Source organism: Kryptolebias marmoratus, linkage group LG8 (genome assembly GCF_001649575.2).
Source record: "Kryptolebias marmoratus isolate JLee-2015 linkage group LG8, ASM164957v2, whole genome shotgun sequence".
NCBI classification, from domain to species: Eukaryota; Metazoa; Chordata; class Actinopteri; order Cyprinodontiformes; family Rivulidae; genus Kryptolebias; species Kryptolebias marmoratus.
Genome location: NC_051437.1, coordinates 25,876,283 through 25,890,577, shown reverse-complemented (window position 1 = coordinate 25,890,577; position 14,295 = coordinate 25,876,283). Strand labels below are relative to the sequence as shown.

The following is a 14,295-nucleotide window of genomic DNA, read 5'->3' as shown; positions in this document are numbered from 1 at the left end:
AGTTACAGGGATTGTTTGTCTTCTTAAATAAAAACCCTGGTTCTACATTTTAATAGTCGACAGTGTATGTCAGTTAAAGTGTTAAACTTAAGAGCCTAGACGACCTGACAGACAACAATAATTCATTTCGACAGTTGTACTCTGCTTAAATGACAGTGTCTACAGGCAATAAACCTTTGTGCCACTAATTTCAACATGGTCCAGTATAAAAAAGACTAAGACAAAATGATCAGAAACGCACTTCACTGGCTTACTGACAAGGGCAATTTCAGTGTCTATCCCCTCATTATTCTCCCAGTCACTGCATGTCTTCGCTAACATTTTTAGTAACTTGGACAAACACCAAAGAAATTGTGTTAAAAGGAGCACATGACAGTCTCTTCACACTGACCTCCAAGTGCAGTAAATGCTGACTGAATTTAATATGAACCCTCTCTGATGCAGTGCCAGGGGTAAGGTTTCTCCACCCTGCAGTACAGTACATTTCTGTACAATAGCTAAATCAATACAGAGGTACATCATCAGACTATCATGCCAGCTTCTGAGCCTTCTCACACAGACGGGGCTGTTTGCAGCCATCAGGTCGCCTTACAAAGCTGTTTTACAAGCTCTGAGGCTTGACCTTGCCCTCTGAGATCACTAGTGCAAATGTAGACATGACGCTACAACAAAGGATCATAGACTTCGTGCAGAACATACACGAGAATCAAAACAGCAATGAAAACAGGTTCTTTAAATTTGTGGTACTGTGTAAAAAAATAAAATAAAATAAATAAAAAGTTCTGTATTGCTCACTGACAAAAGTAAAGGTAAAATGTGTGAGTTTGTCTGTACCATTAGCAAAATATTTCATGAACCACAGAATGGATTCCAATGAAACTTTTAAAGAGTAATCATTGGGTTAATATTAACTGATTGACTTCTCCAGTCAACCCAATTCAAGATGGCCACCAGAGCCAGCTGAACATAGAAAACACAAAAACTGCTAAAACTCAGCCACCTCTAAAGATTTTGAGCTGGAATTTGGTGCTGAGCATTATTCTCAACATATACTCAAAGCATAACAAATTGTGTGGCAACATTGTTTCTTTCCTGGACATAAAACTCTGGCATAAAAGCTGGCAGGTGATATATATTAACTCAAAGAATGTTTGGCCTTTAATTATTACAGGAGCAAGAAAAAAAATAATCTAACAGCTGCATGTTAAAGGCAAGACTTGTAATAACATGAAAAGTAAGTCATTTGGTACAAAGGTACAGAAGAAATCAATAGATTATGAGATGTAATCCACTTAGTAACTCACTTTAAAGCAATTAGGTGATGTCATCCACAGGGATGTGCCGAATAAAAGAAATATTCCTCTCTCAGTGACGTCAACAACAGAAAGCAGTGACAAGATGAAAAATCTATCTCACCCTGCTTTCTTTTTTATTAGACTAGGAACATTTGAACATGAAAGTGCGAAACAACAGCCATGATGAAACTGATTTAGTGCCATTGTTCATTTTTATGAGCACAGAAAATAATGAGGTATCACTGATAAGAGAGAAACATATCAGAAGATGGAGGCATCCAAAGATTCATATAGTTAAAAAAAAAAGAAGCCACAGTGCAGTGAGGCCGGGTGTGTGAGTAAAAGTGTATGTATAGCAAAGACACAAAGAGAGGCATGTATAAATCTATCGAGCACTAATCGAAAACCCTCCGCTCGCAGTGAATCAGGTTTATGTTTTCTCACTATATGCATGCAAGCTTATATGTAAGTCTATACTGCCATACTGATATGTGGTCTATATGCTGCTGTTCAATCCACCACATTTAATTACGTGCTAGTGAATATGGGAAAAGGTAAATTGCTCTGTCAAGCTGGGAAATTGGCTTTTTGATGTTTGAACTCTCATCACTTGGCATTTCTATTATTCAATGACAAGAAGGGAACAGAGGGATGAAGATGATGGGAGGAGAAGAGAAAGACAAACAAAACAAAGGTAGGCTTCACTTCTGAAAGCGACCATCACAGAGAATATGGATACAAAAGGCCTACAGCATGAATGATGAGAACGGTCAAAAATGTAGTGTGAGGGAAGACGCATCACCTGGGTCAACAAACATCAACCATTGCTGCGTCTAAAATAGTGCTTAAAGTGCAAAAGGTTGGCTGGAAAAAGTTACTTTAACAACTTTAAATAAAAATACTTCAACATCGGTCACAAGTACCAACAATTACTTGGACATATGATGATCCCACATTACTAAAATTTTAGCATTGTGGATGCTCAGTGGTCAGTGCTGTGGACTTGTAATCCTGAAGCTGCAGGTTCAAGCCCAGGTTGCATCAGGAAGGGCATCTGGTATAAAACACTTCAAATCTTCCGCCAAATCTTCCATGCAAGGTCACTCACTATGGCAACCCCTACATTCCATAGTAGCTGAATGAATGAGTAAGCTAACATCTCGCATGTGATTGTGCATGCCATCATTTACAAGTTTTGACCAAAATGGTTTTAACTCAGTCCCTTCCAGTCATACAATGATCTTGGTCTAAAACTCTGACATAAAAGGCGGTGGGTCTTCTTTCAAGGGATTCAAGGGATTTGGCTTAATAACATGCCTAAGGGGTCTTTTTTTGACTGAAGCACAACTTCACACCCCAGCAGTGAGCTATACAACTTCCTTTATCTATGGTGAGTGAAGCCAAGACTGCAGGAGAACCTATTCCATAAACTTGGTCTATAAGAGACAGTCAGACTTGTAGAGCCAGAACAGTATTGCAAATACAAGGTTGGATGAGTTAAAAGAAATGACAGAGCATATCATGTAAACCAATTATTTTTTCCCACCTTCTTAGCTCTAACCGATTCTCCATGTCTTCTTTACAGCTTCAGTTTCTCACTGAACTGTGAATCTGGTCATGACTGAAACTCTGAAAGTGAAAGGCTATTATCTGCTCTCCAAAAAGATGGTCATCCCATCTCATCCCGTCTTTAAATTAGTATGACTCTGATTAGTTTAGCAGTTGGGGTTTTGTTGTTTTTGATTTTGCAATGACGTAAAGGAACAGAATGCAAATCTAAAATAACTAATTGCATAGGAAAACATCTTATCAATTACTGTTGGTTTTTTTTCCCTGTGTTCTACTGAAGCTCAGAGCACACTGAGGAAAATAGTCACCACTGCCAGTAAGCAGTTGGGTATCAGTCTGAATAATGTAGAACTCCTCTACAAACTGAAATCCCTAACAAAGCAGGTTTTTTTTAGCTGATTCCTTTACTATTTTTTTAAAGAACTGTTTTCTTTTTTGATAATACATATTGTATTGTAACATTTTTTTTTCATGAAAACATTAAATATGGAGGACATCGGTGAAACACTTGTATTGGGAATGCAGTTATGAATTCTAGAGGAATGTCTAGTTTATGCATATCTTTGTTGTTGTTGTTTTTAATATTGTCTGTTGAGTGTAGTTTATGTATTTTATCTTGTCTGTAACATAACTGTATGCTTTTATCATTTTTTTCTGTCCCTACTCTGTCTGTATGTAGATAATATATTTATTTGTTTTTTTAATGATAAGGTTATATGTTGAGTCACTGAAAAACAATTTCCTTATGGGGACAATAAAGTGTCTATTCTATTTTAAAATGTGCTAAAACAATCATTGAACTATATTTTAAAAGAAGTGCAAATGCTAGTTTTTCAAAATTTTATAGAATTTTTACAACCACATATGTCCTTTCTTCTTTCACCTACTGGTTTGCATTTTTAAGGAACATATCTGTGACATCCATGTTTGCAAAGTAAAAATTTAACATTAACACCTTGAAATGCATTGATGAAGAAACACTGTGGTTTCTAGGAGGCTTCTCTCCTAGTAGCAGTCAGACCCCTATTCTGTCATTGAACTAACATGGACAGACATATCACAGCTCATTAAAAATAAAACAACTTTAATAATTGAATAAGACTTTCTGGTGGCAACAGAAATTATATTTAATGCAGATGACAAGATATTAAAAGGGGGGATCTAAAAATGATCCTAACATGACCTTTCTTTATCCAGCTGGGGAGCTGCAGAGTTCTGTTGTCTAAAACAAGCAAGGATAAACCTGATGCCATACTAACTGATAACATGGTTAGATTTTAGTTGACATAAATTATTTGGAGAACAAAACTGCTTTAGAAGTCAAATATTTACTTTAATATGTGTCCAGAATCAGCATGTATGCTTTTCAGTGAGTGGACTTCTCTTACATGAATACATAGGAGATATTTCTTTAAATTTAGGCTTTACTTTAGATTCAGTGACTATCCAGCCTGAAATTCAGTCCCTCATTTCTTCACCTGTCACATCAACAGTGATGCCATTCTTTCAGAGCAATTACACTCGACTTCCTCTCTGCTCTCATTTAGACTCATGGAAGTCAATTAAGCCTAATCGCTGGTAAATTACATCACATTGCCTACATACTGGGGAAGTCTCATTTAAGGTGATCACATCTAGGTTAGTAACTGTTTTTAGGGTAATAAACTTTTGGGAGAGAAAGTAGTGACTGCAGTATCAAACTCTTATAAATGAATGAATTTAAAGATTACACATACAGCAAATGGTAGAGAAGTAGGCTTTAACACATTACACCAGGTTATAACAGCATGGGATATGGGAAGACTGAGACAAAGAAATATAAAATAAATAAATAATAAATAATATTCAGTAAATAATATTACTGAACAAAAACTTTATTCTGACAGTACTTCTTCTTTGCTTAGTTGCATCATTGACAAAACATTTTTAAATTAATGTATTCCATCTCTCTAACCTTAATGTAACTGTTCATATTGAAAGGGGGTGTCCATGTTGTAATGAGCACTCAAGGCTGTATTGATAAGTATGTCTGACAGCATATGAATAAATCTGGATGTAGAAGAAGTTTTTTTTATATATTTTTGTAACAGAAAAACATGCATGTGTATGAGTTTGTGTGTCATGGGTCAGCATGCATCACTGTATTAATCCCTAAAAGTGAAAGATAGATAAATGACCACAGATATTCAGTCATTAATTACTCAAGACTGTAAGCGGCATCAATAGGCTGCATAATGGACTAACAGTGCCTGAATGTATTGTTAATCATTGGAGTGTTGATGGACAGTATACACCTCTCTCACCTGTTTATCAGTTAGGGCATACAGGAACTGATGATCTGGACTGAAGAGTAAATCCCTCAGGATTGGGTTCCCATCACTCACCACCACATTCTCATACAACAAGGCAGGCTGCGAAATGGAGTTTACCAGGAGCTGGAAGAGCAAACAGAAACACACCAACATGATTACAATGTTAAAAGAATAACAAAAATTTTGGTCACAGCCCAGCATTAGATACAGCACATTATATGGATAATTAATTCACAATTATCACCAGATCTTAGAACACACAAAAACTCAGCCAGTTTTACAGATATTGTGCTAATATTTGGTGTGGTAGTAGCTGGAAGTCATTCCCTGAGGTCTACTCATTGCATAACATCTTTGCCCAAAACATAATTATTCCCTGCTGGAGTCAATCCTACTTGTCAGTGAGCAAAATGTCTCCTGAACCACTGAACAGATTTTAATTAAACTTTCAGAAAGTTCTTGGTTATTACACATCTACACCTTATTAAGTTATGGAGTCAATCTAATTCAAGGCTGCTCCCACAGCTAACCGATGTCAGCTAACACAACAAAGATTATTACTCAGTCAATTTTACAAATAATCTAAAGTTGTAGGGCAGTGGGCAATTTGCATTTCTTTAATGGATGCTAGTCATTTAATTATTTTTGTATTTTTTTGTTTAAAACTAAAAGACTGCTGAAATGAAATATAGTTTATCTTGATTTGGGGCCAATGCTGGTGTCTTGTAATCCTGAGGATGCAGGTTCGAGCCCAGGTTGGATCAGGAAGGGCATGCAGTATAAAACGATTGCCAAATCATCCGTGTGAGTTTGCTCACTGTGGCACCCCCCCCCACAGCAGGGAGCATCCACAAAAAAAAAAAACAGAATACGCTTTTCCTTATTACCTGGCTAATGCTACAAGTGAAATCTTTGAAATGCCTGAGGTTTTAACACAATTTAGCACCTTTTGCTATTTTCCAATCTAGTCAGTTTATAATATATCAACTTCCCTTTGGTACTGCCCTAATATCTGGTTTTGTATAGCAAACACATTTTCTTGTAAATCAATCAAAATATGCTCCAAACATAATTTAAACCTGCTATTTTTAAACAATGGCAAAACTTGAGAAATTTATTAAATAACTTTTTTCTCTACAAGAGCTTTCAATTGATTTCTTAAAATGACTGGAGTTCTAAATAAAACCAGTTTTTATGTTGCTACATCTTCCAGAGTGTAACAGCAGTGCATGACTAAATGATGCATTTTTGGGTGGTGTTTGCCAGGGCTGAGTCTACTGGCAAAATTGCAGAGTTATGAGGGCCACTACTCCTGCAGCAGCGAGTAAATCTTCCCTCCGTTTCCTGTGGATCTTTCTCTTTCTAATTTCTCAGCCTCCATCTGCTCATCCATCACCTGACAGCAGTGTGGTCTTCTGAAACTTCTGTGTTTTTCTACACTCACCTTTTTTTTTCTCCTCACTTTCGTCTCCTGGTTATCATCTGCCAGATCTCTAACAGAGTTTCCTTAATCTTTCTCCAAACAGAAGGTTCATTAGCAGGCAGGCTTTCATCGCTGTGCACACTTTTCTTACTTAAGAGGAGGAAGCATTTATGCTTAACAGTCAAGTTTTAACAATTCAGCTTAAAAGATGCAGATTTTGTTAAGATAAACACAATTTATGGATATTGGTAAATCGATGTGCATAGCTTAGAGTGTTTGTAAATGTAAATACAAAGCTGAAAAAACTTTTGCAGACTTTTAAAATGTGTGCATTTCTTGTTGTTGTTTGTGTGTGTATGCATGTGAAGCCCAGCTGTAACCCAGTTGTTACCGTCCAAAGGTCATTTGTTTTAGCAGCCTCATATGTTACTTCCATATCAGGACACACAAACAAACTGAAACTTGTATCGACGTAAAGTGAGTGTGACCTTCAGTGCCTTTTGTTTTTATGGTTGTGATGGACTTCTCTCTCTCTTGCTGTCAGAAACAACACACACAAACACTATGTAGTCATTCTCAGACTGCTACATGCCCTGGGCTTCTGTATCATTTATGATGAGTGACTGACTGTGATGGAACAAGGGGGGGGTAAGAACAGAGAGGATGCTCTGCCCTACAGCTTGGGGCAGAGGGCAGTTGGAGGGGGATTCAGGTCAGCTAGCACAGAAGGGACTGCAGACTGGGGCAGGTGACTGTGAATTTTCATCTTGTCTGCTAGCCTGCAGGATCCTGCTCTCCTTCTGTGACCTCTGCTCTCTTGAAGTTTGAGTGTCCAAACACAGACTCCTCATAGAGTAGGCGGCTTCAACAGAGGGAGAGGAAGTCCGAGGAATCCCATTTTTATTTACTCTTCTTGGAAATCTACACTGAAATCTTGCAATCAAATAGAAAACTCTGTTGTATTACTTTGTTTGGGTTCAGTAAATTGCAGCTTCATGTTAGAGAGTCACATGAATGTCATCGATTTACCAAAAGGTAAAATACCAAAAGGAATCTACCCCAAAAAAAAAAAACCTTCCACGTCTTTTTTGTGTGATATGAGTTCACTAAATTCAAAGCCATAAAAAGTGAAAAGGAACATCTGAAACTTTTTGTTTCAGTTCTGTCCAGTTTCCTGCCTTTTGATTCCTATTAACCAGCCTAAAAGATGAAAGCAACTCTGCTCAAACAACAGTGTCTACCTGCTTTAAAAGGCTCTTATTAAATATGCTTTTGTAACTGCTCCCATGATGATTATTAGCTCACAAAAAACATAAACCGTATTGCTTTGAAGTTACTGAAAGCACATGAGTCATTAAAACACTGCCTTTTTACTGATTAGTTTACCTCTTTGAAGCGAGACAATCATACCTATTTCTATCTCGCTCAGCAGTGCCACTCCAACAAGTGCACTGAACATAATTGCAGCTATTTGCATTCTAATTATTCACCAATCAATTAGTTTTACAACACAAAAAAGAAGAAATTTCAGTCATTTTAAGAGAAGACGAAGTATTAAGCAGAGCAGAGATGCTGCTCTTTATAAGACAGCTCCGCTCTCCATCTATACCCCAGACATGTAATATATGCTCTTTTCAAAAATTAAGTACAAAAAAAAGGCGTAGAGACATTTTGCTTGTCCTGGTTGAGGACAGCACATTTAGACATGCATCATTGCGTCCAACTTTCAGTTAAAGGTCAAACTTTTATGTCGTTATATGATACACAACTTCATAAAGTGGCACTGTTGGAAGTTGGAATCTAAATAGAAGTTAAAGGTGACTTCCTAATGAGATTTTGGCTCACATTTTGTCTTTGAAGACGCATCTTGTTTTTCTCACTCATGCAGTTCCCCTTCTCTCAACCTTTACTCCATCTTTAGATTAGGCTCATTTCCACCAAAACTAACATGTCCAACTATATTAATGCACTTTCTCAAAGTTAAACATGTCTGACACAGAAATGTCAGTAACTATACCTGTGCTTTTGAAAACCATCCCAAGCCCAAAAAATCCTAAACATTATTCCATGTAATTATTTTTCTGGCTGATATACAATCATTTTCTTGTGAGGACACTTCTAATGTGTACTAGTCTCACTAATGTGAAGAAGTGGCTGCCAAATTTTTTTAATTTATTTTTCTTTCCAACACAAATGCACAACAATAGTGATAAAAAGAAAACTGTCATCGTGAATATTTTATTTTGAAAATCAAATTATATTCAAAAGATCCAAACTGTGTCACAAAATACTGCAGACAGTTCAGTTGTAATTGTATTGCAGGTGAATTATGGGGAATCCTAAAAGTCTAAAATATGCAAACACAGCCTGGTAATATGAAAATTTCCAATAAGGTGGACAGAGCTGGATACGTTTTTGTGTCTGCTTCATACTGAAAACCAAACAATCTCTGTTTTCATGTCTGTTTTGGTTTATATGGACTCCTGAGGGAAATATCCAGCTTTTCAGATTTTGTTTGTTGAATTTTAAGGGGTTTTTTTTATTCTTTTTTTCTTTTTTTTTTTTTTTTAACAAAATACCAGCTTTGGCAGTAAAGGTGAGCAATATCAGTTTCAATATTATGCTGACAGCTTGCTGTGTGCTGCTCTGTAATACAACCAGGTCTGGTCTATGACAACATCCATCACATTTATGGTACTGAGCACTTCACTTTCAAATATTAATTAGAAGTTGTTTAATGGACCAATTTGCTCATAATAAAAAATACATAGTATGAAAATGCAAACACACCAATTTTTTGGCCTCATTTCAATAAAAAAACAATCTAACAATATATTTTGCTGGTTTACTTTGCTGTACAAAAGGTGATGTACTAAGAAACTGAAGTGGTTTTGGGATGTTAATGGAGAAAGATAAGGTGGGAAGCAGGTAGGAGGTGTATCAGAACAAAGAAATGGACGCTTGGTGTGTGTGCATGGAAGTGTGTCGGGAGCATGTAGAGGAGGACAAGGCAATAACAGGGAACAAATTAAAACCACACGGGGTTCAAACACCGGTCACAAATTGGGTCAGGAAGACAGAGAACAAAATCACAAGCCATCAATTATAAGTAGCCTTTCTTTTCCTGTGAACCATATTGTAGTTTTTTTCTTTTTTTACTTGGGTATTTTTGACCTCTGTTTTCGTTCACTTTTTTATCTAGTTTAATGTAATAAACTGATGCAACATGATTGAAACTTTCTTTTTTTACTCAGTTGATTTTTTTCCCCCAAGTTTTTCTTTATTTGGCTTCTCTCTCACCTGCTTTCTTTCTTATTCATTTCTTCCAGCGAGTTTTCCTAGATGTCTCCTCAGCCAATTCACTTCAAAGCTCGCGTTTCCACTTCAAGGCTTTTCTCTGCTATCAACCATTACTCATGTTTCTGATTTTCAAGACTTTCCCTTTTGCTTCTAAAAAAAAAAACATTAAAAAAAAACTTCCACAACCTTTTCTGGTATGTGTGTGTATGCCCTTCTGAATGAGGTTGTGTGTCCAGACACAGCAGTGCCCTGTCCACTCTTAGCTGTTATAAATGTAGTTAATTATATTGCAGGACAAAAAGAAAGGAGAGGAAAAGAAGGAGGGAAATGATGCAGAAGATGGTGGTGGGGTGAGGGTAGGGGGTGAGCTTGTTAACCTTTTTAGCATTTTCTCATTGAGACCAATGTTATAAACGTCCAGAAAGGACAAGCAATAAAACAGCGTCCTAACTGTTCAAGTCATTGTTTTATGGTGGAGGGAACAGAGGGAGGGGAATAAGGCCTTTCCTTAATGAAATCTACAGTGGAGTGTGTAAGTGACTGTGTGTGTATGAGTGTGTGTTAACAGCTCCTCATTGTATTCATAATCCGTAATGAAATTGATTTTGGTCTCATCTGTTGAGAGGATGGTCTACACACCCTTGGACATACACACACAACCACAGAGTGGTAATAACACTGACAGCAGGGTTTGGTTACCAAAAGGGAATTTCAATTTGATACCATCAGACAGTTAAAGAAAAGCTGAGAATGAATGTTACAGATGCAGTAATACATTGGCACAAAAGATGAGGATGTTACAAAGTGAAAGATGAGTGAGTGGTGTGTATATGAGTAAGTAGGGACATATACAGTGCTATTAGAAAGCGTTCACAAATTGGATGTTTTATGCTTTTTTTTTCCTGTCATAAATAAATCATGATCAATATAAATTGGCATTCTTTACAAAATAATGATGAAAAAAACGTTTTCAATGTCAAAGTGAAATTCAATTTTCTACAAATACCAAATAACTAAAATAACTTACTGTAAAATAAAAATTGCATAAACATTCACCCCCTTTAAAATGACTGCCCTAGGGGAGGGCAGAAAGCCACTGTTTGAGAAATATATATATAGAGAGAGATCAATGGTACCAGTGGTCATCAAAGCACTCAGTGCTATGACCCCCAAACTGGAAGATTGGCTCCAACAGTTCCGTGGAACCACCTCAGAGATCTCTGTCCAGAAGAGTGCAGTCCGAGGAAGAGCTAAGTTACTGCATAGAACCCTCAAGCTCCCAGACCTATGGTGGAGGACCTGAGCTTGAAGTGAAAGTGTAATCGCCCATGTAGAACAAATGGGGCGAGATGAAAGTTTTTTAAATTTTTTTTTATACATAAGTCATCTCAGTTCCTGTATATGTATCTGTGTCTGTCTGACCTTAACTGGAGGGCATCCAAAGTATCACAGCACACCTGCTGACTACACAGTCTACATCTTTCAAACACACACACAGCTAGATAGAGCCACATCAGCGAGACAGGTTACTCGGAGTGAAATTAATCATCATTCTTTTATCGCACCGCTGCTCTCACAACAGTAGGCCAGTCCTCAGTGACAGACATACACAAACACACACACACCCACATAAGCAGAGATAGCCAGACAGCTGGTTGGTGACAGCATGCCACTATGAAGCCATTTTGCTAACAGCTAACAATAGTTGGCACAGGTAGAAGAAGAAAAACAGTGCCAAGGTGTGGTCAAGTGGACTTAAAGTGCACACTTAGTACCACTAATTTAGTTTGAGACATGATCTAGAAGTATGTTGTTTAGAAATATTCATTTAAATCATCAATACTAGCAACAGAACACTAATGGTGAAATCACACTTATTGACTGCATTGGGTTTGGATTAATTTATCCAAACCAGGAAGCTGGTGCCTGTCTCTAGTGTCAATGGGTGAGTGGTGGAAGTATACCCTGGACAGGTCAACTCCATCACAGGGCCACACAGAGACACACATCACAGACTACCATTCATACTCTCACTCACATGTAGTGATAATTTAGAATTACCAATTAAGTGATGTTATCAAAGCCCAGGACGAAAATAATCAGCAATAATCATACATAAACAGCTGTTGCTGCCCATTATTTTGGGAAAGGTTGTTAGGTCATTCCCAAACAATTTGGTGTTCATCATTAAACAGAAAAAAAAAAACAATAAAATAAAAAATTAAAGATGTCTGCCTTTTGTTTTCCAAGAGTGGGCATTCTAGACATTGTAAAAAACAAACAAGTTAGTTAGCTTCTTATTGGGAGTATCCTGGTAGTATAGTAATAAAATTTGCAAGCAATCCAGCTTACATCACATCTCAGCTTTAAAAGCCCAACTCCACACTCTCTATTTCTGAATTGAGAAAGCTCCTCGGATGAGAAGCGAAACGTCTTCAGCTACAGAATAGAAGTCCAGTTGTTTTTGTTTTTTAACTTTTTTTGAATTTACCATGGCCTGGATGACTGAGAATCTACACCAGTAATAAAATAATGAAAGAAAGATCAGGTTCCAAGGTTTAAGCTTTCCCTTTTTAAAAATAATTAATTCAGCAACAGAGCAACAGAGTTTGAAAGACTTCATGGGGAGAAAAAAAAGGAGAGCAAAGTTATAAGATGTCTATGAAACAGTTAAGACCAATAGGGAGATTTTTGCCCTTATTGCACAACAATTTGGAGAAAATAAACAGTGCACCAACCCAAATACCTTGTTACTACTCTCAAGCACTTTGGTGAACAATGAATGATTTGGGCTGTTGAATCTGCTATTACTAGGCACTTTGAGGCCCACAAGTCCACTAGGGACGTTTTTGTGTATCAAAGTATTCTTGGGTCAAATATGAGTATTTGACAGCTGAAGTTTGGCCAAAACTAGATTATAAAACCAAGAATGCATATTAACTGGATTATCCAAAGCACTTTATTAAAACAGTCAACACATGACAATATTAAATTTAGGTGGACCTTAAGGTCTATTACTTAAATGAAAATGCATGTTTTTAGAAAGTACTATTTTCCTTGTTTGTTGGCAACCTTTTATTAGTTACCCAAATACAAAAAGGGTATTCTTTGTTAGAATTCTTTTTAAAGATAAGTTACAGCCTGAAACTCATTAACTTGGTGATTAATGTAATCCTACTCATGAAAGAATTATGTTGTAAGAGGAAAATAATAAAAATTCACTGAAACAATAAGTGAATCGTACAGTGACTTAGAAAATTAGCAGTGACTTGAAGCAGATGACATGTTAAGAGTTCTGCTGGCACTTGTTTTGAGCAGTGTTGTAAAGTGTTTTCATTTAACTGCTGTTTCTTGCCAGAAATTGACAAGGGTTGGATGAAAAAAAAACAGCTCAATTAAGTACTATCATAGAAAATAGGTAAAACTTGACAATTGTTTGAAATGCACTGCTTCTAGGTTTCTTCCCCAATCCTTTACATACTTTATTAGCCCTATATGGAATGTTAGGATTTTGCTTTGAAAAATACTAGTTCTGGGACCATGAAAATGCCACTGTATCACTTTGACTTGCATCACAGATGGAGTTTATTACCTAAAAATGACATTTCATAACCCGGAGACTCTAGCACAAGGCATCTCTTTTATTTCAAAAATTCAAGCTGGCAGCTTACATGCTCACACACACACACACCTCCCTTCATCAGAACTGAATCTTTACTACGGTTGTCAGATAGAAAGACAGGGAACAATACTTTTTTCTGCAGCCTTCTGAACTGGACTGGCACCATCACACATGCACTTGAGGGTGGAAGACCTCTTAAATCTTTTACAAGTGTGATGGTGTTTCCCCTCTGCACAACACTTGCTTGTCTTCTTGCAGAACACACACGCACAGCTCATCTCTCCTGCCTCTCCTGCCTCCTCCTATCATAACCACAAACTGTAACGAGTATTTGGAACAATCACCAGCCTCATTCTGAATTCTCTTTGCTGCTTTTGCTCACCATCTCTTTTATCCCCCTTGCTCCTCATCTTCTTCTTTGCTCATACAGTATCCATCATTTCTCAATCTCTCTTCTTATCCCCCTCTCAGCAAACAGAAGAAATAGATCACCTGTCACTGTAAGTAATGTAGCCTAATGTACATTTTTACATCATCCATCCAAAAAAAAACTATGTCAGTACTAAGTCTTATTAATATAAAACAAGTTGATGCAAGTCACCCACTGGTGTTTAAAAATTACTCATTTACTGGTAATCCTAAAAGGCATTAGTTTGCATTCAACTATTTGTTAGAGGAGGTTTTCAAAAAGGTTTTTCTACCCTACTCTACCTCCAACCCCAGTGTGCCTTCCTGCCCCTGAGATTTTTTCTGACATAACTAGGTCTGGGTGTG

General features: G+C 37.1%; 1 protein-coding gene across 2 annotated transcripts in view; it reads right to left on the bottom strand.

Moving 5' to 3' along the window:
- plxna1a (plexin A1a) overlaps positions 1-14,295 on the bottom strand; it is a 220,124-nt gene that overhangs the window by 107,547 nt on the left and 98,282 nt on the right. For both annotated transcript variants that reach the window (XM_037976950.1, XM_017411304.3), the window contains exon 4: positions 5,168-5,299. In XM_037976950.1, coding sequence (XP_037832878.1) covers positions 5,168-5,299 — 132 coding nt within the window. The remainder of the gene's footprint in view (positions 1-5,167; positions 5,300-14,295) is intronic.